Source organism: Frankliniella occidentalis, unplaced genomic scaffold, assembly GCF_000697945.3.
Source record: "Frankliniella occidentalis isolate FOCC.00 unplaced genomic scaffold, Focc_3.1 Scaffold9, whole genome shotgun sequence".
Lineage (NCBI taxonomy): Eukaryota > Metazoa > Arthropoda > Insecta > Thysanoptera > Thripidae > Frankliniella > Frankliniella occidentalis.
Window position 1 is genome coordinate 888,322 of NW_026267139.1, and position 25,637 is coordinate 913,958.

At 44.9% G+C, this 25,637-nt stretch overlaps 4 protein-coding genes and 1 long non-coding RNA gene across 6 annotated transcripts in view; 4 read left to right on the forward strand and 1 right to left on the reverse strand.

Moving 5' to 3' along the window:
* LOC113204068 (protein neuralized) overlaps nucleotides 1-7,800 on the reverse strand; it is a 43,185-nt gene extending 35,385 nt beyond the window's left edge. The window contains exon 1 of the mRNA XM_052277315.1: nucleotides 7,622-7,800. Within this exon, the coding sequence (XP_052133275.1) occupies nucleotides 7,622-7,652 (31 nt within the window). The 5' untranslated portion in view covers nucleotides 7,653-7,800. The remainder of the gene's footprint in view (nucleotides 1-7,621) is intronic.
* LOC127752327 (uncharacterized) lies at nucleotides 1,362-4,812 on the forward strand. The gene is made up of 5 exons (XM_052277316.1): nucleotides 1,362-1,735; nucleotides 3,094-3,656; nucleotides 3,773-3,945; nucleotides 4,032-4,250; nucleotides 4,334-4,812. The coding sequence occupies exons 1-5, from the start codon at nucleotides 1,638-1,640 to the stop codon at nucleotides 4,550-4,552; spliced, it is 1,272 nt and encodes a 423-aa protein (XP_052133276.1). The 5' UTR covers nucleotides 1,362-1,637; the 3' UTR covers nucleotides 4,553-4,812.
* Nucleotides 7,801-8,037: 237 nt separating the features above from the next.
* Nucleotides 8,038-15,494, forward strand: LOC113204033 (DNA (cytosine-5)-methyltransferase PliMCI). The gene is made up of 24 exons (XM_026419030.2): nucleotides 8,038-8,396; nucleotides 8,674-8,803; nucleotides 8,887-9,247; nucleotides 9,406-9,627; nucleotides 9,705-9,823; nucleotides 9,913-10,157; nucleotides 10,243-10,421; nucleotides 10,518-10,659; nucleotides 10,733-10,863; nucleotides 10,956-11,144; nucleotides 11,234-11,383; nucleotides 11,473-11,854; nucleotides 11,946-12,071; nucleotides 12,151-12,385; nucleotides 12,484-12,674; nucleotides 12,750-12,873; nucleotides 12,981-13,132; nucleotides 13,220-13,351; nucleotides 13,442-13,644; nucleotides 13,734-13,845; nucleotides 13,941-14,090; nucleotides 14,183-14,349; nucleotides 14,437-14,677; nucleotides 14,768-15,494. Exons 2-24 carry the CDS (start codon nucleotides 8,695-8,697, stop codon nucleotides 15,023-15,025), a joined length of 4,320 nt encoding a protein of 1,439 aa, XP_026274815.1. The 5' UTR covers nucleotides 8,038-8,396; nucleotides 8,674-8,694; the 3' UTR covers nucleotides 15,026-15,494.
* A 244-nt stretch (nucleotides 15,495-15,738) lies between these two features.
* LOC113204034 (protein ABHD18) lies at nucleotides 15,739-20,131 on the forward strand. Of its 2 annotated transcripts, XM_026419031.2 has the most exons (11): nucleotides 15,739-15,963; nucleotides 16,221-16,305; nucleotides 16,393-16,575; nucleotides 16,704-16,816; nucleotides 16,891-17,029; nucleotides 17,159-17,248; nucleotides 17,318-17,422; nucleotides 17,550-17,985; nucleotides 18,388-18,447; nucleotides 18,640-18,925; nucleotides 19,015-20,131. In XM_026419031.2, the coding sequence occupies exons 1-11, from the start codon at nucleotides 15,872-15,874 to the stop codon at nucleotides 19,070-19,072; spliced, it is 1,647 nt and encodes a 548-aa protein (XP_026274816.1). In that variant the 5' UTR covers nucleotides 15,739-15,871; the 3' UTR covers nucleotides 19,073-20,131. The 2 variants fall into 2 exon arrangements, with proteins under 2 accessions (XP_026274816.1, XP_026274817.1); XM_026419032.2 differs by lacking the exon at nucleotides 18,388-18,447 and having other exon boundaries at nucleotides 15,740-15,963.
* A 1,272-nt stretch (nucleotides 20,132-21,403) lies between these two features.
* Nucleotides 21,404-25,637, forward strand: part of LOC127752328 (uncharacterized) — a 22,621-nt gene continuing 18,387 nt past the window's right edge. Inside the window, exons 1-2 of the long non-coding RNA XR_008012320.1 lie at nucleotides 21,404-21,497; nucleotides 23,947-24,000. This is a non-coding gene — a long non-coding RNA (uncharacterized LOC127752328). The remainder of the gene's footprint in view (nucleotides 21,498-23,946; nucleotides 24,001-25,637) is intronic.

Below are 25,637 nucleotides of genomic sequence, written 5' to 3' on the forward strand. Positions count from 1 at the left end.
ACGGGTGTCCCATTGTACCCAACAGCCAGGAACAATGGGACAAATGCAACATTTTTTTCAAAAAACAAATTAAAATATTTCGGCACGGAAAGTTGACATTTTTCAAATGGGGTTTGAAAAAGCAAGGTTTACTTTATATGTTCCCCATATCTTCTCCTTCTTAACAGCATTCCTCTCTTCCACGCTGCGTGATCAAAAAATCCGTCCCATAGTACCCCACCTTCCCCTACCCGCCGTTCCGGGTTTTCAGAGCCTTCAGAGCCCTAATTTGTAGGGAATAATCTCGTCCGGGTCCAGCCACGATGGACCTACCGCCTACCGCAACAAGCCCATCTCCATTCCCTCGTGCGCGCGCAAAACTATGTACTAGCAAATAAGCAAATGCTCTGTCAACTCAAATGTGTACATGGTACACATTCATGTACACTTTAATAAATGTGTACATATCCATGTACACATTAATTAAAGCATACATGCCATATGTACACTTTCTTTAATGTGTACCATGTACACATTTGAGTTGACAGAGTGTTGACGGGGTTCCGCCGGCGATGTCCGAATGGGCGGCTGCACTCGAGGGGTGCATAACTTCGAAAATGCCTGTACGCTTGCTAGAGCAATCCCTTTGCAATCCGTCTCCAATCCCTCCGAATCTTTTCCAATCCCTTCCAATCTTTCAAATCCCCCAAATCTTTCAAATCCCTAAAATCCCCAAAATTACTAAAATCCATCAAAATGTCCTAAATTTTCCTAGAATCCTTCCTGCGACCTCCCCAAATTTCACTATGATTCTCTCAAATCCTCAACAATCTTCCCAAACCCAAGAAATCATGCCGGCCCATACCAAATCCAATAAGTTCAATCCTGCCAAAATTGGGTTCCAATCCATTAAAATCTTCCTCAAATCCTCGCCAATCCTAATCTTAACCCCAACCTTCGCCAATTCGCTCCAATCTTACGCCAGTCCTCGCCAATCTCTTCCAATCCCTACAACTCTTTTCCAATCTTCAGATCCTCGAATCCATAGATTTTTTAAAGAATCTTTCGAATCCCTTCGAATCTGTAGGGATTGCACAATCCCTGTACAGGGATCAGGCGCGGCGGAACGATTTGGGGGCAATGGCCCACATGCCCCCCCCCCCCCCTCCTGTTCCACCGCGCCTGACAGGGATTGCGCAATCCCTGTACACGGTTTTTCGCGGAGAGTTAGGTGGCCGCCTATTGGGGGAACCATTTCCCTTGATCACCCAATGACAGGTCAGCAGCGTGGGGCAAAGAGGAACCCGTTTTCCCCCACCACCACGCCCGCTCGTGGCCGCCTATATCTCTTTATCACCTCACTGCCTGGCCTCTAGGACTCCCGCCGCCGCTCTCATCTCGCTGAGTTCAGCCGCGAACCTCAACTCCGACCGCTGCAAACCCGCGACGACGGCGATCTGCCGAGCGCGAGTGCGCCTGCCCTCCCGTCCGCCGGTTCGCCAGGCACGCGCTCTCTGACCAGCAGCAGCATCACCACCACCACCACCACCACCACCACCACCACCACCACCACCAGCACCAGCACCACCACAATCACCACCACCACCACCACAATCACCACCACCACCAGCACCGCGCCGCGCGCCTGGCCAGCCAACATGACGTCCACCATGGAACCGACGGACACAATCCCGACGGAGCACCTGCAGCGCATCCTTCAGGAGGTCACCGAGAAGAAGGGCATCAAGGAACCGAGGTATACCACATATCCCACTGCAGTGTGTCGTCGTCGACGTCGAGTGCCGAAATGACGCCGATTTAAGCGGGGGAAGAAAAAAAACTGGCCTGCCGCGGCCGGTAACGAGACGGTCCAGCCCAGCTCCCAAAAGCAAATCCAAAATACAGGCGCGCTAAGGCTTGTATCTTTAGATTCAATAAGGCATCAAAATAAGCCTGAAAATCTGCTTATCAAAACTGGAACGTGATTCGGGAATATCGGCAATGGCATAACCTTTATCAAGCCGGGATAGTTTTCACCTTACCGAGGAGCGATATTGTTGAATTCTTGAGCAATATTGAATTCTTGTCAAAAACTCGATAAGAATACAAAAATATTAAATTTTAAAATAACGTTTTTTTGAAATATCACATCATCACATCATAGCTCCTTATAGAGCAGCAGGCGGATTTGAAAATACCCCAAGTAAACGTTGTGCGCTCATCTTTCAACCAGGCAGATACCGTCTCAGCGGGGTGCTAGACCCCTTGAACCACTAGAGAATCGATGACAACTTCCGTATTTCATAGAAAATAGGTCGAAGTGTGACCTTTAAGTGGCCACGTTTCTTCAACCGTTGCCTCTAGAGCCCCACTGAGCCAGCATCGAAACGTAAAATGGGTGTTTTTTTTTTGTTTTTTTTTTTGGGGGGGGGGGGGTACTTCTTCCTTTTTTTCGATTTGAGCCTTCGGAATACGACTTTTTGAACAACGTGATGCTCTTAAACTGTAGTTTAGTGAGGTTAAAGTCAATATTCCCGCACTTTGGTTGGCACATTGTATTTTGGGGTAAGGTGTTCAGTATCATTAGAAAGCAGCTACTCTTCTCTTCAAATGGCGTCCATTAGGAGTATTGTATATAAGATAATGACCCCTAACATTTTTTTTCCGCTGGCCGGTCTCACAGGTCCTACGGATATCCAAACGGGGCGCGCCCAGCTCAGCTAGCCGGAGCGCGCGCGGGCCGGGGCCGCAAGGGGTCGGATAGGCAGAGCTGTTGCGCGTACGCGCCCGGCGGGCCTGCCTACCCGACAGGCTGACTGGTAGCGCTCAGGCGCAGCAGCGCGCAGCCACCTGACTTGACTTGACTAACCACGAGGCCTCTTTTGGCCCAAGGTTCATGATCCGACCGGAGCCGTTCATATCACTAGGCCCTTCCACCGGGGCACGATGCCGAGCATACATGCTGATCCCGGTTTCCGGTTGCAAACCCAGCATCCTCAAAGATGGCAGCACCTGGCATTTTGTCTTTGTCGACCTCATGGGGGAATCGCGACGTCGATTCGCGGTATTAAACTTGGTATCGAGGTCTGACACGACTCACGACGACTCTTGCAGGTACACGGTGTCCGTCGGCAGCAAGCCGGGCGACAACTACCTGGGCCTGCTGTACCGCGTCGAGGTGAGGGAGGGCGAGGCCGCCGAGCCCACGCTGCGGCTCATCGCCAAGCTCATGCCCAGGAGCGAGCGACGCCGGAGGGAGACGCGCATGGTCGTCTTCTTCGACAACGAGTGCAACGTGTACCACACCGTCCTGCCGGGCCTGAACCGCTTCGTCGGCGAGGTGCGCGGCGCGGACGTGGACGCCCGCGACTCGTCGTTCCCGTACACGGCGCCGTTGCACCACGCGCACCAGGGCGGCGTCGAGGGCGAGGACACCATCGTGCTCGAGGACATGAGGCCGCTCGGCTTCACGCTGCAGGACCGGAAGGCGGGGCTCGACGAGCACCACGTCCGCGCGGTGCTGCGCGCGCTCGCCCACCTCCACGCCGCGTCCATCGCCATGCAGGACCAGCGGCCCGACGAGTTCGCCAAGCTGCGCGGCCACGTCAGGGAGACGCTGTTCTGCGCGAGCAACCCCTGCGCGTCGTACCTCGAAGAGATGGTGCAGCGTACCTATGGTATGCGGGCGCACACGGCCGGCGCGCCGCACTAGTCTCATCTAACAGAGTCTCACCGAGAGTCTCTTCGACCTGGCGCGAGGACTAAGTTGGCAGTTGGACTGTCTGGGTTACAGGTTACATCAAAGAAAGGTTCCCGGAGGGAAGCGCGGGCTACATCAAGATGAAGAGTCTACTGGAAGGGTACATTGGAGTGATGGCTGAGCTGACCGCCGAAAGCAAAGACGGCGGTAACGCCATACTCCATGGCGACACGTGGACCAACAACGTGCTCTTCAAGCACAGCGAGGTGCGTCAAGTTGTGTCAGTGCGACGCAGAACCTCAATTCTAATCTCGTTTCCGACTAATCACATTGAGGACTTCCCTTCTCTCAGGCGGGTTCTGTAGAGGAGGTGTGTCTGCTGGACTTCCAGCTTGCCCGATTCGGGCCGCCCGTCTTGGACATCGCGTACCTGGTTTACTGCTGCACAGTCCGCGAGTTCCGCGACAAACACCTCGACAAGCTCCTCGGGGAATACCACGACCAGCTGTCCGCCAACCTGCGGCGGCTAGGCAGCGACCCGGACAAGGTGTACTCTCGGGAGACCATGCAAGTGAGTGAGAGTGACGTGTCGCAGGTGAAGGAATAAGTCCCCCACAATATGCGACCCTAACGACGCACTTCCTTGCTGTCCAGGCGCAGCTGCGCGAGCGCATGCGCTTTGGCCTGGGCATGGCCGTGATGACCGTGCCCCTGTTCTTGGCCGACCCGGACGAGATCCCCGACATGGACGAGCAGTTCGAAAAGGGGGCGGACATGAAAGAAATGCTGAAGGTGGAGACCAAGAGTGCGCCCGAGAGGAACAAACGCATCAGCGACGTGTTGGAGGAGATGATGGAACGTGGCTGGATATGACGGGCGACAACAGCAGCAATAGTGTCAGGCGAGCCGAGATAGGAGCTAGCGAAGAGACGCTACGTAAGTTACCACTCACACGATTGCAATCACCAAAAAGTCTCAGAAGTTAATCCATCCGCCCAAAAAGTGGGTTGGCAGCAGCAACAACAACAACAGGGTAAATTTCTACTTTAAACCACCTCACCTATGATACAAATGAAATTCAAAGGTGATATTTTTAAATAGTATTATTATTGAATAAACTGATTGAAAAATGATGCAGCAGTTCTTGTTCAGTGTTCATAACTCCACATAGACGCAATAAGTTACACAGGGCTCCTGGAAGAATTAACAACAAATTTGGTATTAGAAGTTTATTAAAGAAAACCAAATATAGATTTAGAAACAGAAAACTGATGTGCCATAGAGTTATGTACTTCTTTACTTCATTTCAATTAAAAGTACATCATAAAATGCAGACAAGCCGTAAACGTAAGTTATTCTGTCGTCTTCAAAGTGCATCTGAAGGTTAGGGGCGACGCATATTTATTTAATTTTGAGGAAAACTAGACTCGAGCGACAATATATAAATACTGTTCCCGATTCTACTGAAAAATACATTTCCGATGGTATACTTGAGTGACTCCAGGGCGAGGAGTCACCGTTGTATACAATAGGGTACTCCGCTGCAAGCGAACCGGAACCTGAAGAAGAAAAGCAGGACTGCTCGATCTGCTTCCCTCTGTGCGCTCATTGGCTGACCAACGTGACAAGGTCATCGTTGACCAATCAGCATTCAGGAGGAAACAGATCGGGCAGTCATGCTTTTCTTCTCTAGGTTCCGGCTGGCTTGCAGCGGAATACCCTATTACCCATACCCGGTACATGGAGTAGTACAGTAGGAGTAGTGTGACGGCCCGTGTGCCCCCCGTGCCACGCCGATCCTCCCCCTTTCGTCACGCTCCGACCCGTCACGGCCCGCCGCCGCCGCCGCCGTCACCTGCGGCACGCCCCACGTGACAACGCAATGTGCAGCAGGGCACCGCGGACCGCGCGGCGCGGCAGTGGCTTAGTCCGCTCCGCTAGATCGGATCAGGAGGGGAACGAACAACGACGGCGACGGATCGTGGGGATCGTGACGCCCGGCGCCGGCCGGCGCTGTGGCGAGCGGCGGCGCTTTAACGCGATCGCATAGGGGAAAGGGGGAGGGGGGTGGGAGCTGTATGCGCAAATGTCATTCAACAGTATACTGCACGGTTAAGACTGGCTACGATTGTCATTTATTGGATACGTTCTAGTGGGTTTTCGAGGCCTCTGATTGGCTGATTTTCAACTAGAACGTATCCATTAAATGACAATCGTAGCCAGTCTAAACCGTGCATAAAACTAGGCAGTGACCAAGTAAATCATACTGCAAAACATTAAATGCATGGCGTGCGCAAAGAAGTCGGAGGGAAAACTCTAAAAGAATAAAGCTTTCTCCCAAACATATCAGACAAGGATACCCTAACGTCGTCTTTCTTTTCTCTCTTCGTTCGATTTGATTGATGTGTTTATATTGATACCTTTTCCTGGTGTTCTTGTACTTTTCTATCTTGTCTTGGTGCGGCTTGGGGTTCTCTACAGCCTACATTCAAATTCTCGTCTCTGTGTTGATGGTCGGCTCCCCGGGGCAGGTTGGGTTGCCTATCCGCACGGCGCTCGTGGAGGCTCGACCCGGCCGCTCGGCAAGCGTTGGTTGGGTTGCCTGCCCGTCGGGCGCCCCAGTGGGTGGGGAGGGAGGGAGTTCCAACCAACGCCCACGTCAGTCAGGCCGTCTCCGCTACTTTAGACGGTAGGTGCGAGAGGAATGAAAAAAAAATAATAAATAAAGAATGCGCGGATAAAGGAAGAAAAAAAAATGACGCGGGTAAAAAAGAAGGTGGAGGGCAAGTTTACAACAACGGACCAGAATCCTGAGGCCACACGGAGCAGATTGAGAGATTGACTGAGTCAGCCGCAATGAGTTGAGAGAGCGAGAGAGGGGCGCGCGCCGGGGGCCGGGTCAGCCAATGAGAGAGAGAGACGGGACGGCCCCCGGCCGCCGGAGAGAACGGCGGGCAGAGCGAGAGAGAGTGGGTGACAGCGATAGTAGCAGTCATTGCCTGCGCTGTGCTGTTCCACTCTGCCGCTGCGCCTGGGCTTATCAAGGGCGAGCTTGGCGAGCTGCCCCCCGACCCAGCGCGCCGCTGGGCTGGACAACGCCCTGCCAAAGAGGGCTCCCGGACCGCGAGGACAGACGCCTCCCCCCCTCCCAAATCAACATCCTGACCATTCTAATGGCTTCTGATTGCCACTTTGACACACACGAGGGTGCGCGGCTGCAGGCCCGGCGCGGCCGTCGTACTACAAGTGGCAAGCTGGCAGAGCCAAGAGCAAGAGCCGGTATTGGCGAAAGCTACTTCCGCTACTACCAAATGCCACCATCGTCCTTTGCTGTCTATGCTCCCCTGTTACGCTGGACTACCCGTTAAATTGTAAAACCAGCACAGGCACAACCGTAGCTGCATGACCAGCGCAACTGTTTCAGTGTGATGGGATGAGGCCACTTTCGTCAGTGGCATTGAGGACGGAACAAACTCGGACAGCAACCAATAGTCCAATAGTCCCCAAGAATCGTCGAAATGAAACATAGAAAACACTCGCAGAGAGGTTTTGATTAATGTCAACAAAGCTTGAGTAGTAATAGAAGATGGATGGATTCATGCACCCGTGTCGAATGTACTTGATGGAGTACAAGCAGCTTTTCTAATCCAATGTCTTTCGTGAATCATCAGAAACGCTTGAAACTAGGCATTAATCTGCATAGTTTTCCATATGTCCTCTTGACTACTGAACCTTAGGGGAACTTGTACTGAAAATTGAGGGTGATCGGGACGTCACAATGCAGATGTATACAGTTCTCCAGGAAAGGGTCGAGATCAATGCCTTTCAATTATTAGTAGCTATTGGTGAGATAAGTCATCTTGGGACGACTTGCTGCAGATTATCTGCCTACATGAGGCCGCTGCCAGGGGCAGCCGCTAGCAGAACAGAGGTGTCACTAACCTTGTGCAAAGCTGCTCCCAGACTGTCCCATGGTGATGCCGCGCCGGTCTTCTGCTGGACACTGTATTTAAACGCAGGGGGAATCAAAAACACGAAACTTTGACGAAAACCATAGCTTTCTCTGCAATAAACTCCAAGTGTAATGCACCAAAACAAACTGACAGCGACGGCAACTGCACTACCCTACACGACAAACGACAACATTCGAGCACGGTGAATGACCCGGACGTTCAATGGTTGAAGAACGTTTTAAGGTTCAAACTAAAATCATGCAAACATGTAATAAGCGAAAATGGAAAAATGTATTGGTTTTGATTGAGGAGATGGTTAAATCAGTAAAAAGTCGAGAAAACAACATTGGGTTTCACAGGCACAGTTGGCTAAAGTGGATTTCAAAGAGCACTCGAAGCACCGCCTTCTGACCTACGGCAACACACGGCAACATTTTATGGTGCGTTCCGAAAGGTTCTGCCTGCTCATTTCAAAATTTGAGAGAGATAGCGCCTGTTGATTGAAGCGGTGCAGAGCGAGATAGAAGATACAGACGGAAATTCGACAGCCACCTCCCTCCCCGAAACTCGAAACGCTGACCCGCGTCAAAGATTTTTCGCGCGGCCGGGCCGGGTGTGTTGCCATCTTCTGCTTTTCATTGAACTACAGCTGCAACATTGAATGAATGATGAAAATCGAATGTTGATGGTGTATTTCCCGAATCACTGAAGCCGGTCTACAACTTCGTTGCTATTTTAGTCTTCTGTATTTATTTTTCGCATTGGTAAGTATTATTCTCTGTCAGCCAGAAATCAATAAATCAGACAATCAGATTCAGGCACCTTTCTTTGTAATGTATCTTGTTATAATATTAAAACTATCACTACTGTATTTCACTCTATTCACTATTGTTATCCTTCTTGAGCCAAGAGAGGTTTTCAGTGGGTTTTCCTAGGTAGTTTGATTTGCCAGTCATTGCTCGACCAAGTTGAGCTTGCCTTCAAAGGGCCCCTCAGTCACAAAGGAAGTATGTTTTCTCATGTAAGACTTGAATATTACAGGATGTTTATTGACTTTCGATCATGACTATTAAGATTGATCCTAATGCTGGAACAAGTAGTGGTTCAGAACAAGCAAACAATATGGATAAGTCATCTGCAAGCCCTATTGCAGAACCTGCCGTCAGCAATGGTATGTCTCGAGGTTGAGAGATTTTAAATTATCCAGGATTCTGTGGTGAGTGTACATACTTTTAATCTATTTTCTCTCTCTAGGACCCAAGTCATCAGGCAGTAAAACCCCAAGTTTAAAGTTAGAGAAAAAGAAAGGCCAAGGCACTCAACAAACCCTTCTGAGTATGTTTGGAAAAGTTGGAAACTCCAGCAAATCCATGAGCACAAACTCTAAAGACCCTGATCCTTCTTCTGAGAAGTTACCTACCTCAGCTGTAGATGAATCAGTATCCAAAACCAACAGTGTACTTATCAAAGAAGAACCGCCCTCTGAGGAAGAGGCAGTAAATGAACTCAAGCGTAAATGTGAAGATGGTACACCTTTGAAAACAGTAAAAGAAGAGCCTCAGGCGCCAGTTGAAAAGAAGTTGAAGCTTGAAAAAGATGGCAAAGATAAACCTGAGTATGTATTAATTATTGAGACAAAACTTCAGATCTAAACAATCTAAACCACCTGGGCTAAAATTAAGAGGAAATTTTATTTTGATCTAAACACATTTTTCAAAAAATTGTGTTGTTTTAATGCTATCAGTATTCTGATTCTGATTTTCTACGTTTCAGGGAACTCAAAAGCTCCTCATCAAATATTGGACCTGTCAAAAGGTGCGAGATTTGCAGGCAGGCACTGGATGGCCCCTACATGTGCTTTTACCCAGGTCACCCAAAAGACGCAGTGGAAGAATTCATTGCGCTTACAAATCCAAAACTGTCACTCTTTACTGGTGATGAGGCTTGTATCAATGATGCAGATGAGCGCCCTCAGAATAAATTAACTGCATTTAGGTATAACTAGAGTTGTAAAACTAGTTCCACCTTCCAATGTACTGTGATTGCACAAAAGTTTTATTTTATTTTTGCAGCATTTATGACAAGCAGGGTCACCTGTGTCCACTTGATTCTGGCCTGATTGAAGATAATGTTTTATTATTTGCTTCTGGTTTTATGAAACCTGTGTATGAAGAAAATCCAGATCCAGAAGGTGATTCTTTAAAATATGGATTTATGTACACAACAAAAACTTACTTCCCTCATGAATTGTTAATTCTTATTTTAAATTTTCTACTGTAGATGGGGTGCCTGCAATGGAAATTGGCCCTATCAATGAGTGGTGGGTATCTGGTTTTGATGGAGGTGAATCAGTTCTCATTGGACTTTCAACAGCATTTGGGGAATATTTTCTTATGGAACCCTCTGAAGAGTATTCTAATTTTATGAAGCCTATGTGGGAAAAAATATTTATGAGTAAACTTGTCATTGAATTTTTACTCCACGAAGTAGAACCAATGTATGAAGACTTGTTAAACAAGTTACATGTAAGCCAAAACTAGTTACTGGGTAGTTGCAATCTACATTTAAAATGAAAAATTTCAATTTTATAAAATGCTTTCTCTTTTTTAGACTACTGTACCACCTAAAGGATTGGGGCCACTCACAGAGGATAGCTTACTTCGTCACTCCCAGTTTATTTGTGATCAAGTTCAAAGCTTTGATAGTGCGTCTACCAATTGTGATATGCTTATTATAACTCCATGCATGAGAAATTTAATGAAATTGTCGGGAGTAACCCTTGGTAAAAGGTATGCTGATCAGTTATATAAGTAAAATAATAGATAGCTGCTATACAAACTTATCTGTTTTCTGATGTAAAACTGATGTTCATACATGCTCTTCAGACGGGCAATGCGCAAAACAGAACGTAGAAGCCATGTGAATAAAAAGGCAGAGTGGACAAAAGCAACTACAACAGATTTGGTTCGCAATGTTTTCGATACCTTCTTCCCTGACCAAATAGATTCTGCTGAAGAAAAGAAGCAGGTTTGTATATATGTTTTCTTGAAAACTTTTCTTTTGAACTTCAAACTGCATAAATAACTTGAATTGTTCTTAGGGCCCACGTCGTAGACGTTGTGGGGTTTGTGAGATCTGTCAGATGGCTGACTGTGGAGAATGTACCTCATGCAAAGACATGGTGAAATTTGGGGGGTCTGGTCGCAGCAAGCAAGCTTGCAACCAAAGAAGGTATTTCAGGATTTGTCATTTTAAATCTATCTTTTTCTTTATATTTTGTCTATGAAAGCACAAAAAGTCAAATACCTGCAACACCCTTTCAGATGTCCTAATTTAGCAGTGCAAGAGGCTGATGATTCTGAGGCTGAAGAAGATGAAGAGGTAGTAACCAACGCCAATATCACAGATATGATTTTGAAAACACCGAAGGTGGATTTATGTCCAGATCAAATGCCAGAGGTCCGATGGGTAGGAGAACCTGTATTTTCAAATGATCAGTGCAAGTACTATAGGTAAATTATTTCACCCTTAAAATTGTTTTAAACTTCAAAATTTAAAGAAGGCAAAACTTAAATGGTAAAGAAATTTTCTCACATTTCAGCCGAGTTGATATCAATAACATTGAATTTGGTCTCATGGACTGTGTTTTAGTGAAACCCAACGACCCGAAAGCACCCCTGTTTGTCGCTAGAGTTGTCAGAATGTGGGAAGATACGAAGGGTTCCAAGAGAGCCCATGTCTGGTGGTTTGTGTATGATCTAACATTTTGTCTTTTTTCATAAATGCAATGCATATTGTTGTTGAATTAGGCTATTATTATTTTTGAACTTCAAATTTCAGACGAGGTTGTGATACAGTGCTGGGTGAAACTTCTGATCCTAGGGAAATCTTTGTTGTGACAGCATGTGAAGACATTTCCTTTGGATTAATAGCACAAGTCGCCACAGTACAATTTTGCCGCACTCCTACCAATTGGTCAAACCTTGGTGGAGAGCCCTTACCTATTGATGACTTTCCTGATGATGGCACAACCTTTTTTTACCAGAAAACTTATGACCCCATTAGAGGAAGGTTTGAAGATGTTCCAGCTAGTATAGTATGCCCAGAAACAGAAGAGCATGTTGCTTTCTGTGAATGCTGTGAAAGACAAAGGTTGGCTGAGACTATGAAGTCTCCTTCAGTTGGGGAGCCTTTTGACAACAAGCTAACAGATGAAGATGAGGTATTCAAATTTCAATATTATACTTGATGGTCCTTGTCATTGTTGGTTTTAATCAGAATTTAAATACTACCAAGTGTTATGTATATTTCAGATGAAATATGGTGTTTGTTACCTGAATGGAGAAGACTATAGAAGTGGGCATGGTGTGTACCTGAAATCAGATACTTTTAAATTTGGGACAACATTGACGAGAGTCAAAAAAGAAAAGCGTGAAAGGGTAAATAAAAATTACATCTTACCATCCTTTTTTAAAATTGGTATTTTTATTACTTTGTTTCCTTTATATCTTGCAACAGATGGTTGATGAAGAGATGTATCCTGAATATTACCGAAAATCCTCTGACCATGTGAAGGGGTCAAACGAAGAGACCTGTGACCCATACTGTATCGGTTACATCTCTAGCATAACCAAGAAGCCCTCTGGGGAAATAATTTTGCAACTAAATAAAATGTATAGGCCTGAAAATACCCACAGAGGTCAGTCATATGGACAGCAACTGGATCTCAACATGCTGTATTGGAGTGAAGAAGGTTTGTTTTATTATCACTGTGAGATAGCTAATTCTAAAACAATAAAAGATGTACTGTAACTTAATTTGCATTTTCTATCTTCAACAACTATGTTTCAGAATTGTGTGTCAACTTAATTGAAGTTGTTGGCAAATGCTATATTGTTTGTAGTGACAATCTTGATGGGCCTGAAGCAGAATGGTCTGCGCAAGGACCACACAGGTTTTTCTTTAGAGAAGCTTATGATTCCAAGAATCAGACATTTGTCGAACCCTCTATGAGGGGATTATCTGCTGGGATGAAGGGAAAAGTAAGTCCAACTTTCTTGAGCTTCATTAGGTTGTGTGTTAGAATGTCTATCTATTAAACCTTATCCGTGTTGCAGGGTAAAGGAAAGGGAAAAGGAAAAGGCAAGTCCAGCAGTTCCACAAGTTCTGAGTTAAAGCCTTCAGAATGGCCAAAGGTCTCCCAACAGTTACGTTGCCTGGATGTGTTTGCTGGTTGTGGTGGTAAGTTTTGGATGATGTCTGTCAAATTTCTCTATGCGTTTTGCATCTTAAATTTTTATAAAAATTACCCACCTGTAATTATTTTCAATTTTATTATTATATCCAAGGTTTGTCAGAAGGCTTGCACCAGGCTGGTATTGCCAAAACAATGTGGGCTGTAGAAAAAGATGACAGCGCAGCAAATGCATTCCGACTCAATAATCCAGAAACTACGGTCTTCTCAGACGATTGCAACGAGTTATTGAAACTTGTTATGAAGGTATATTAGCCTCTTGTCCTTAGTAAGTTATGTTAAATTTTAGTCTAATAAATTTGGAGAATATTTGGATATGGTCATTATTTTTAGGGAGACAAGATAACTGATAAAGGACAATCACTACCCCAAAGGGGTGATGTTGACCTATTATGTGGTGGGCCTCCATGCCAGGGTTTCAGTGGTATGAACCGTTTTAATTCAAGACAGTACTCTCTTTTCAAGGTAATTTGAAAACATGTTTTGATAGTCATCTATCTTGTGCCACTGTTATCTCACTCATCATATGTTGTTGTTTTTTTGTTTTTTTTGCAGAATTCTCTAGTAGTCTCGTATCTTTCCTACTGTGATTACTATAGACCTCGATTTTTCATCCTTGAAAATGTTAGAAACTTTGTAGCCTTCAAGAAAAGCATAGTCTTGAAACTTACCCTCAGATGTCTGATAAAAATGGGCTATCAGGTCGCATTTGGGGTCTTACAAGCTGGAAATTATGGTGTTCCTCAAACTCGTAGAAGGTATGGTTGGTATACCTACTAAGCTCTATGTACAGCAGTTTGATGTACAGTACCTTCACTTCTTTGAATTGTTATAATTTCATTTGCAGAGCGATTATCATTGCTGCAGCCCCAGGTGAAGTTCTCCCTGATTATCCTACTGCTCTTCATGTTTTTAACAAACGTGCTTCACAACTAACTATTGTTGTTGATGATAAAAAGGTAGAAAGTGTACCAATCAGACTATGGGCAGCTTAATCACGTAATTTTTAAACAAATAATTTTAAAATATTATAATAATTTTTTTGAACTTTTAGTTCTGTCCACTGAGAGATACATCTGATGGTGCCCCTTTCCGTACTGTCACAGTACGGGATGCAATGTCTGACCTTCCTGAAATTTGCAATGGTCATTGTAAGGATGAAATGGCATATGGTGGCGAAGCACTGACCCATTTTCAACGGCAGGTATTGGCATTTAATTAAAAAGTCTTTTTTAAACTTGTAAGTCCAGTTGTCTCACTCCTAGGTAATACACTATTTCTTGTGTCATTTTTCAGATCCGTGGAAACCAATACATGCCTATCTTACGAGACCATGTTTGTAAAAAAATGGCTCCTCTGGTAGAAGCCAGAATGGCTAACATTCCAACAGCCCCTGGGTCTGATTGGAGAGATCTCCCCAACATAGCAGTTCGCCTGACTGATGGCAAGATGACTGTGAAACTGTTAGTTTATATTCTTTCAAACATAGTTCTTACTCTCATGATCTTCCCTTTTCTAATCTATCAGGACATTGTGCTTACTTGTTACAGATTGTATTCTCACCATGATAAAAAGAGTGGCAAATCCTCTTCAGGAGCACTAAGAGGTGTTTGTTCATGTGCTGAAGGCAAAGCGTGTGATCCTATCTTCAGGCAGTTCAATACATTGATTCCATGGTGCCTTCCCCACACTGGCAATCGTCATAACAATTGGGCAGGCTTGTATGGTCGTTTAGAGTGGGATGGGTTTTTCTCTACAACTGTAACTAACCCAGAACCCATGGGTAAACAGGTATGAATTGTTAGAGAATTATCTATCTATGCAAAAGATGTTTTAGAAATCATGCTATTTACCAATTGAATGACACAATTTCTTTTTCAGGGACGAGTCCTTCACCCAGAACAAACTCGAGTTGTAAGTGTTCGGGAATGCGCCAGGTCTCAAGGCTTCCCTGATACATACAGGTTTTTTGGTAATATATTAGATCGACACAGACAAATTGGAAATGCCGTCCCCCCTCCGATGGGTCGGTGTATTGGTATGGAAATAAGAAAGAGTTTATCTCTGAAGGAAAATAAGAATTCTGATACTGAACAGAAAAGTGCTGAAAATAGTCCTGCTAAATCAGACAGGGGCTAGATGAAAGAACTGTACAGTTAGCTTGTAGATTTGCATGTTTTACCATACAACTGTAATTTTTATTTGATCTCAAAGCAATACTGGCCAAGAAGGCCTGTAAAATGGATTTTCATTTAGTTGTTTTAATCAAATTGTGTTAGCTTTGATTTTATTTATTTTTAGCCTATCTCAGTGTTAACCAATTTTGTACTTCATGTTCCGAAAACATACTCAATGAATAACTTATCATAGCTCTGAAATGTGTACCAATAAGTGTAAGCCAATGAATGAATGAATGAATGAATGCATGATGTGATTATTATTTAAAGTATACATAGCATTTGAAAGTATATCTGTAACTTGGATGATTTTGTGTTTCTATGTTGTTCATCTACGCTTATACTTTACCTAGTCTGAGTCTCATTTAGACCCAATCCATTGAAAATTGTTCTCTAATTCATATCATCTTTCAATAAAGACTTAATTGAAATCTTTGAACTGATTCCCCCTCTCCCCCTCCTTGTCCCCCCTCTTTCTTTTCGAATCTCTGGCTAGAGCCCCTGGTTCGGCCGTTTCGTCAAGGGGAACGACTCAAATTTTCCAATAACACGGTAGTTGAATATGTTTCACTATCTCGATTCAAACATATTTGAAAAGTTCGAAAAAACGCGCGCTCCGCGAAGTGCATGATGGGGATTAGAAGCGCCAATCAGATCCGAGCACGGCCGCCTGCCTGTTGAAAAGTCAGTTAAAGTCAGTCAACAAGTCAAGAATGAGTGTTCTGCTACCAAACTTTCAATCCTCAAAATTTTGTTAAACGTCTTGTGCCTTTATTTTGGGTCGTCACTCTTCCTACGTTTCTAAAGAATGTCTTACAGCAGTTTGGATCAGATTTACCGAAGCATTCTTTTATCCAAATATTTCGTGAAAGGTTGGGGTAAACCAGACAGTTTAAAAAGGTTAGGTTGTATGATAAAAAGCATTTTTGTTGAATTATAATTTTGCTCTCATTTCCTTTTAAACTCTGCTTGTTACTAAAAACTATCATTTTTCTTTATATTATGTTTCTGCAAGTTTCTTTTGATATGGAGTAACTTAACTGATAATAACAACAGTAAACAATGGAAATGCCCTTCAGCTTAGGAAAGGGTGTATAGCTGGGAACATCTGATAAACAATACTTACTCTGTGTCTTGTCTTCACTCTCTGTTCACAGGCTTTTTAAGTTCAGACGAATTATATCAAACAGGGATTATATTTACAAATTAATTCCTAAAGATTACCCGATAACTATTGAAAAGGTATTTACAATGTTTTCCTTGTTGTTATTTCATCAAATAATTGTTGTTGAGCTTTTAATAATTAGTGTATGCCATTTCTTATTTTAGGATGAAGTGTGGTCAGACTATCGAGTCCTGGAAGGGCACTTCAGATCTCCTTTTGATATACATCTTCCCAACATCATGCCAGAAGAAGTAAAGAAAGCTCATTTTCAAGTTATATTGCCGACAAAGTGGAAAGAAGAAAACTACAAACCTGTTTGCCTTCACTTAGCCGGAACTGGCGATCATGTAAGGCTACTGATCATGTTCTATTGAGAATCTATATATTTGCGCTACCTTTAATAATAGAATAGGGTGTTCTTTACACTTCCATTCTTTTAATGTTTGACCATATTTCTTCCCACGTGTGTTCACAGTATTTTTGGAAACGAAGAAATTTCATGTGCAAGCCTCTGCTGAGGGAAGCTGGTATAGGAGGCATAATTTTAGAAAATCCATTTTATGGATCTAGGAAACCTGAAGATCAAGTGTGAGTGTCTAATTTTACAATCTAAGCTAAAAATTATTGTCATTAGATGCTAAAATGTCTTTTTCTTTCTTCAGTCGGTCAAATCTTCATAATGTATCAGACATATTTGTAATGGGTGGGTGCCTGATGCTTGAGTCTTTGGTACTATTCAACTGGTGTGAGCAACAGGGTTTGGGGCCTCTTGGTGTGACAGGGTTGTCCATGGGTGGACATGTAAGTATATTCTGAAAACCACCTTCTTAATTAATTGCAAAAAAAAAAAAAAAAAAAAAAAAAAAAAAAAAAAAAAAAGGTCGTATATCTGGTTTGTATGTAATTCATGATCCATCTAATGCTACACAGATGGCATCGCTTGCTGCCACCAATTGGCCAAAACCTATTGTCCTTGTACCTTGCTTATCTTGGTCTACAGCGTCTGGTGTCTTTACTGAGGTAAATTTGGTATTTTCCTCTTTGATTACAAAAATAATTCTTGAATACTTATATGACATACTCTTCTAGGGTGTGATGAGTGGAGCAATACCTTGGGATGTTCTCAACTATCAATACTTTTCTGATGACATTTATAGAGAAGAAATTCGCAAAATGGTCACTATAATAGAAGATGTGAGTATTTCAATTGCCAAAATTTGCCATCCTTTTGAGTTTAAGTGCGAGTAAACATTGCAATTGAAGGAAAAGGAGCTGCCCTTGTGTGAAATTTGACTTTTTTGTTTGTCTAATTTAATTTTAGGATGCGTTTAAAGCTGGACAGCATTTCATAAAAAAATACTCTGACAAAATAGACAATCTTCAGAACTTGCAGCCAGACCAACAACATGAAAAAGAAAAGTCTGATTCCAATTTAAAATCTTCTAACGGAATCCCTGCATCTGAAGTACTCTCTTCTAAAGACCCTGGAAGCTGTCCATTAATGGCAGAAGGGGATGAAAAGAAACATGATTCGGTAGACCTGCTAGCAAAGTCATTTGCAGCTATGTCAAACACCATTGAAACTGATACTGAAAGGGAGAAAACTGATGCCGAGAAGGAGAAAGAACGACTAGGTAAAGATATTCTTGACAGCTTAGCGGACTCAAAATTACAAATGCTGACGTACAAAGTTAAGTCATCATCAGACCAGCCAGCTGATGTGAAAAGAGAAGTGCAGGATTATCAGTTGAGGAAAGGTAATGTTGATTCATATTTTATAAGCATGATAGATATTCCCCTTGGCCCTTGGTTTCTTTGTTTCTTTTGAAGTTCCCTGCATAACATTCCTGAAGCAAACTACCTTAAATGCATGCATTTACTGTATTTTTCATTGCAAGGCCTAAGTATCTAATCACTTATCTCAAAGTTAGAGGTTATTATACAGGTTGTTTATTGAGTGTAAGGAAAATCCAACATCAAAATTGAACCTTTTCCCTTCATTACATTTATCATCATATAATTTTACCAATTTTCATCTTCCTATGAGTTTTTACCCTTTCAAATTTCAAAAACTATAGTTGAGGAAGGAGATACTTTTTCTGTTTCTTCTCCATTTGTTCAGCAACCAAACAATCAAAGACAGACACTTTGGCTTACAGATTTTGCTGTGCACAGGAAGTCTACTGTTTCATCATATTTGTCAAGTGACTTAAACCAAGGTAAACCAGGAAAAGGCCGGGTTGGCTGTTGGACTTTCCTTTATTTTTTCTGCTTTGTTTTTGCCCTGAAACTCCTCTCTATATCCACCCTTTCCCAATTTCTTTCACTCTACTTTTCTCCCCTTCTCCTCTTGCTCACTTGTTCACTTTCTCACTCCGCCATTCTCCTTATAGTTCCTCTTCTTTCCACAGTTGTCGGACGGAAGCTTCCGTTTTCATTGTTGGGAATTTCACCAGCAAAAGTCCGTGATGCAGAAGCCATGCAGTTCATGCGGGGCATCATGGATGAGTGTACTCATCTCAAAAACTTTTCAGTGCCTGTTGATACTTCTCTCATTATTGCTATATGTGCGACAGAAGACGGATATGTACCTCGAGAGGGGGTAACCCACCTTGCAGATGTTTGGCCTGGAGCAGAAGTGCGCTATATCAATACTGGACATGTTGGTGCATATTTACTTCATCAGACTGCATTCAGGTATCCAACTTTAACCCATTCTTCCTTGTATTTTCAATACCAGAGTTATGTAATTTTAATTTTATTGTTCTCTAAAAATATGTTTTCAGGCAAGCAATTAAGGATGGTTTTCTTAGAGCAAAAGAAAAATTAAATATGCCTCATTAGGTGCATAAGTGGAGCATATCATCATTCCAGACAAAAATATTTCTAAAATTTTGTTGGGCTTAAATGAAATATAAAGGGACAGGTTTTATAGATTTTTCTAAAAACATTTTTTGAAAAGTTTATGTAAAACTTCAAACTTCCTGCAAAGCATGGACCACAATGATGTTCTGAAAGTTTCGCGTCATAATCTTTTGAATGAGTAGTTAAGACACCGGTCTGAATCATCGGTATTAACAGTGTCAAAAGATGCATCATAATTTATCATTTTGTTGTTGTATATTTGATTTGTAACTGGATTTTTGTATTAGTATGATGTGCCAGAAATAATGTATTGCGTGCCTATTTCATGACCTGATAGGGGTAAGTGAATTATGGTTATCATCTTAACCCAGGTATATTCTAGTCCTTGTCTGAAGACCTTTGTCTTAGTTAGTCTTTGTTAAATAGGGATATAGTGTTATAAAAGTGTCAGGGCTTTTCTCCCATACTTTTAAGAATGTTTGACCTGACCAAGTCTCAGCTGTGATTAATTAATTCTACTACTGTATATTAGTTATTTTCTCTTTCAAATTTTAATGCAAGGTATATATTTTTTAAGTATTTTATTAAATGAGGTTTATTTATGTACAACTCAGAAGCTCATAAAGTATTGCTTGAACAGAGCTTCCAAGAAAATGCTGGGAAATTTTATTTATCTCTTTTGTATGACCTTTTTGTCAATTGCCGTTTTAACTGATTGGCAAATTCTGTAGATTAAAGAGGCTGGTTTTGACCACTGTGTGGTTATACTTTAGTCAATGTGTTGAACATTCACCATGTACCCTATCCGTTTACTATTTATGTTGCTGTTTTATCCGAAGTTCTCAATTTGAATTGTTTGCTGGCTATGAATTTTTGCATTTGTCTTGTTCCAAAGCCAATTTCTGAGGGCATATGCTGTCACTTTGCTCGTCTCTTTTAAATGAAGATTTCAAGATAAGATTTTCCATGTTTGTTTTTTTCAGCACTTGTCTCTTCATGTACTTCAGATTCTTTTAAATAAACAAAAAGAATGCTCTATTAGGGATCATTAATTTTTAACCACGACAAACTCAAGTGCAAATTGTGCCGCCAAATATCGTAGCATGGTATATATGTTTGATTGAGACCCTTCGAATGCGCTCACACGCACGCCGAGAGGGGGCGGCAGCGCATGACTCCGCCCTCGGCTCGGTGCTGCAAATCCTTTCCAATCACTGCAATTCTCCAGGCCCATCCCTCCAGCCCCACACGCCTCTCCCGCCCTCGCTTCGCACTTCCCTCCGGGAGTCCTCCGATTGGTCCCAATCGCGCGCATGCGCTCGTCGACTGTCCAGATTGCCCAGTAGTTGCCCCGGCCATTTCCCCCACGAACGTCGCGCGGCGTTTTCCCGCAAAGTCGAAAATTAAAACCCGACAGTCGCGGGACGTATTGCGACCCATGCGCCTTAAAACTAACTTTCAATCCGTGCAAACCCCTCTGCATGTTAACCATTTGTATTGATCGCGATTTTGACTCCGCCTTCCAGGGCCGCCCATTCACTGCTGCCACTTTTCGGCGTGAAAAGTGAACTGTAATGAAGCACTTTTTCTGGCTCAGAGCTGGTATAGCTGAAATTTGAAAAAATATTGAAGAATCGACATGTAAATTCTCTTTATAATCGACCATGTTCTCGCCCTGCGCGAACAAATACATTCAATACTCACGTCGAGCTGTGTGTTTCCAGTGGCGGAAGCTGTCTGTTCCGGATCTAGCCCGGATCGTCTGCTTGCATTCCACTGCCAGCTTTGGTACTGGACAGACGTCTCCGAGCGGGTTGTTGTTCAGGAATTTCATGTGTTGTCGAAGCATGCCTCGGTGATATGGACGAGTTGGGTGTCGTGTGAACGTGTTTTCATGTCGCTGCTTTCGTTCTTAAAAAGAATGAGTCAAACTCACCAACCTACAATGCCTTAGAAGAATCGCATGTGCTTTCGAGGTTAAGTTGCCTCAGAGCATAACATTGACTTGTAAGTAAGTTGAATTAAAATTTTTCTTTTTAGTAGTTTGTACACCCAGCTTCAAAAATACCTTTTCTGTTTTCTCATGACTCTCTCATTCCATCATTTCTTAAATTTTCTTTTAGTGGATGTCATTACATATTTGACAAAATATGTTGTCATTATGATATGTGGCCAAAGTTGTCTTTTATTTCTTGGAAAGTTATCTCCCAACTTCTCTTATTCTGGAAAACGTTATTTAAAATTTTGTCAAGTATTATGATTTTTACAAGGTTTCTCGTTCATAAATTTGTGCTCTTCCTTTCAGAAACTGCCAGGAAGAAATTGCCTCCAATGTGAACTGATAAGATAACAAATAAAAACAACAACAAACAACAACATGAAGTCCAAGAAGAAGAAGGTTGAGGTGAGTCATTCATATTTGTTCATAGTACAGAATTATACTATTTCTGCTTCCGTGAGTGATTATTGATCACGGTCGCAATACAATAAGTCTGGTTCTGGTGAGTTCTAATATTTTTCAAATGTTCGCGTGTGGAGGTTGCAAAATAGAAAGTTGCAGGCTGTAGTGTGGCATCTTACTCAAGCATTTGTCTTGGTGTCGACCATGCTTTTATTTTATTGCCAGTGTAGCAGAAAGAATATGGTTTTGTTGTTGCTCAATCACAGTCTGTGTAGATTCATTTGCCTTGCCTCAGGCAGTGCAATATCAATGTTTCAAAAATAATAAATGAAAAGGACGGATTGCCAAATTTTCCCTTTGGCCGACGGTTTAGGGGACCGGTCAATGTCAGGAGTAGACGTGTAACGGTTCAATTCAATCGGCTCCATTGACGGGGTTCACCTGTGGGCTGCCCGTCACTCAGCCAGCAGCAGCAGCAGGTCAAGCTGAAGCACTATGCGCCTGGCGCGATGCAATCGGGGCCCGGCGGCGGCGGCGGCTTCGCTACCGTCAGCATTCGGTCAGCCTGCAGTCAGCCTGCAGTCAGCATGCAGCCAGCCCGGGGCCTCGTGACCGGCGCCGCGGGGCGGTGTCGGGTTGTGCTCAGCAACGCTCAGCAGCACTCGGCGACCCGGGCCCCGGTGGCAAGTGCACCATGCGCGGATAGCGCCCCACCCCGCCCCGCCACACCCCACCTCACCTCACCCCACCTCACCTCACCTCACCCCGCCCCGCCCCGAGCGACAGTGGCTCGCAGCGCAGACTGCACACAATACGGGCCAATCAACCGCCCCTAGTCCGGTCCGGTCGTCCCATCGACTTGGTCAGCTGAGCGGCGCTGAGCGGCGCTGAGCGCTCTGCAACGTGCGGCCGTGCGGCCGTTATGGACTCGATGGCCTCCCCGGGCGCGCCAAGCGGTCTGTGCCCGCGACCAAAACGGCCTTGGCGCCACCCCACCCCACCCCGCCGCAATAACCCGCCCCGCCTTGCCCTAGCTCGGATTCAGGGGAGAAAAGTTGGGGGGGGGGGTGAGGGGGGGTCACTTGAAGTCGTCGAAATCCCGTATTGGACAGGGTGAAAACAAACAAACCTCCCGGTTTTCAAGCATTCGGGTGTGAAACCAAGGACCTGCTCCAATGGGATTTGAACACATTACCAGGGGCTGCTCGATTTTACATCAGACCAGGACGACGTGTCGTTTTTTTTTCGTGAAAGCAAATGAATGACATCTCATTGGGAGCGACGCGAAATGGTATTATTTGATTTGGTCACGGTGGCGTTGTGCTCGCCGCCGCCGCCCGCACCGCCGGAGCCCCCCCCCCCTCCCCTCGGACACCATGAGCACCGTGAAGTGCACCACGTCATGTGGCGTTGACGCTGCGAATGACGTTTTACAGCAGCGTAGTGATGCCTGTTTGACGATTCATTTCAACAAACAGAGAGGATTCACCCGCGTTCGCCTGTGAATCTCGCCGCGGTGTCATCGCCGTCGCTTTGCGCTCTGGTGAAAGTTTGAGTTATTGCCTGTTTTTCCGAACAGTGTAACAGAGGTGTGGTGGGCACCTCAAGCTTGACCTCACGTTGTTGTGTGCAGGCTTGCGTTTGGTCGAGTCCGAAGCTGTAATGGCTATGGCCACACACACAGCTGCACCACCGCGCACCTGCGCTTCCGGAGAAAAGAACGGGCTTTAGCAAGTTGCGAAACAATTCTGCACTGTGCGAAAACATTTGCTGGAATAAGGTTTGCACGGGGTCATTTTTTTCAACGACGAGTGTCGTAAACGTTTATGAAACACCTCGCTATAAATTATACAAATGCAAATTCTTCAAAGGTTACACGACTTCAACTTGTTGTAAAGTTACTCGTCACATTATGAGTAGACTTGGGATTTCCACATGGGAAACGTACGACTTGTATTTTTTTTTATGGGAGTGGAAAGCTTTTGTGCCGTTTTTAAATGTTTGCGTGCCGCACGCTAATTCTCTCGTCTTAATACTGTACAATACCGTGATGAACAGTTTCCACCCACATACGTGTATTTGGTCGATTATTGTACACATGAAGAGAATTAAAAATAAAAATTGTGACGAGCATACACTCACAGCAGCCTGTGTTGTACGCCTCGGTCAAGGAGGGTCCTGGACTCCAGGAGGGCCAAGAGGAACGGCACCGTGTACCGTGTTGGCCTGGGCTATCTAGGGCTGACAGGGGAGAAGGAAAGGGTAGGTTGGGGGGGGGGGGGGGGGCATAGCCCTTTTCCCCCCACCCTGACTGAAACGACCTCTATCGAATTCGATTTCAGTGAAAAGGTTTGTCACTTCGCTTCATCGTCACACGGCGAGAGTGAGAGGAGTGCCCCCGTTCCTCCAGAGAGGCGCCATAGGCTTTTACTTCCGTTTGTTTCTTTTCCAGTGGTCTGCTCTTTCCGGCTCTTTCTTCTCGAGCAGTGAGGCGCAAGTGAGCGAGGTATGGTAATCCCCCCCGAACAGCAGTCGGACACGTGACTCGCGGCGCCAACATTTGAATCCACCCGCGGAAAGTGTGTCCAAGTCGCGCCTTTAAAAAGTGTTGAAGAATGAGTGCCTTTAGGGGTATTAATTTTGGCATTAATAACCTTGCGAAAGACATTAATTTTTTTAGCACCTTTAGGCCTTTTCAAAGGCATTAAACTCAAAAATGTCTTTAGCACACTCTGCAAAGGTGCGACTGGAATCCTTTGTTTTTTACATTGTTGTCGAAGTGAGAGTAACACCGCTGGGGGTTTTGCCGCTCTCACGGGCACTCTACCGGAGCGGTGGGGTGGGGTTGCCGGGGTGGGGCGGGAGCGCTGCCTCAGGGGTAGCTTTAGGTCGAGTTCCGGGGAGGTCCATCAGCTGACGCGACCAAAAGCCGCGGGCATAGCTTTGCCTCTGGAAACCAAAAGGGAGAAGAAAGTGTTTCACGCCGGTGCAAAAGGCGTATAATTTCATAGAGCGCTGTAGTTCTAGGAAAACCATGTGGCATGGGCTCTGCTGTCGCTTTGTATACTTTGTGGAGTACAAAACACGCTGCGTTCTTATTTCTTTATTTTATTTTTATTATTATACACTCGGGTCTTGGTGGATTAATTTTGTCATCCCCCATAGTGCTAAATGGGAGTGACAAACCAATATATGAAATGAAGAGTGTTTAAAAAAACACTTTGAACTTTACGGAGAGTACAAGCTGACGATAACTGCGTATACCATCTGCTTAAAAAGGAACTAATGGAAAAGGCAAATAATGTAGCGTGTATTTTATTTCTGAGACGAAACAATTTTTTTCCAACAGTGGCGGGCTCGCTCGCTCGCTCTGCGTCGGTCTGCCCGACCCGCCGCGGGTTTAATATGATCCGATGCTGAGACGACACAGACTGCTCGGCCGGATCGGCGGGAAGGCGTCGGCGGTGGCGGCCGCGCGAGTCGATTCGCACCGCGAAGGAATTTCATTAAAAAGTCGCGCGTCTCGTGCGCCGTAGATGGCCAGCAGCAGCTTTGTGTCCGCGGAAGCAAGCGGCGAGTACGGCACGGCGTGGCGCGACAGTGCGCGGTGTGGTGCGGGCTCGGCTGGTTGGTTAGCACCTCGCTGCGGCGGCGCCGGCTGGCTTGGCTATGCCCGCGCCCACTACTACAGAGCGTCGTCTGCTACAGTAGCGTGGGATCCCTCACGTTCATCCTCTACTCTGTGTTATTTCTTTCCCGCGTCGTAGACACGAGCGGCGGCGCCGCCGGCCCTCATACCTTTCACATCGTCGTGTGTGTGTGTGTGTGTGTGTGTGTGTGTGTGTGTGTGTGTGTGTGTTTCGCGCGTGTTTCGCGCGTGTTTCGCGTGAATCCCCCGGGCTCGGTGCGTGCCCACACGAGTCGCACTGCTGCTGCACTTCCCGACCGTGGTAAACCTCCCTCCCTCCCAACACTTCACCCTCTCTCTCTCTCTCTCCCTCCCGTATACCGCAGAGTCAAACAAGCCGTGCACCGCAACGGTATGGTATACCTCAACCTGCTCTGCGCGCGACAGCTCCGCACGCTGCGACACTCCACTCTGCGCGCCCTCCCAATGCCATAACCCCACTTCACTCAAAAAAA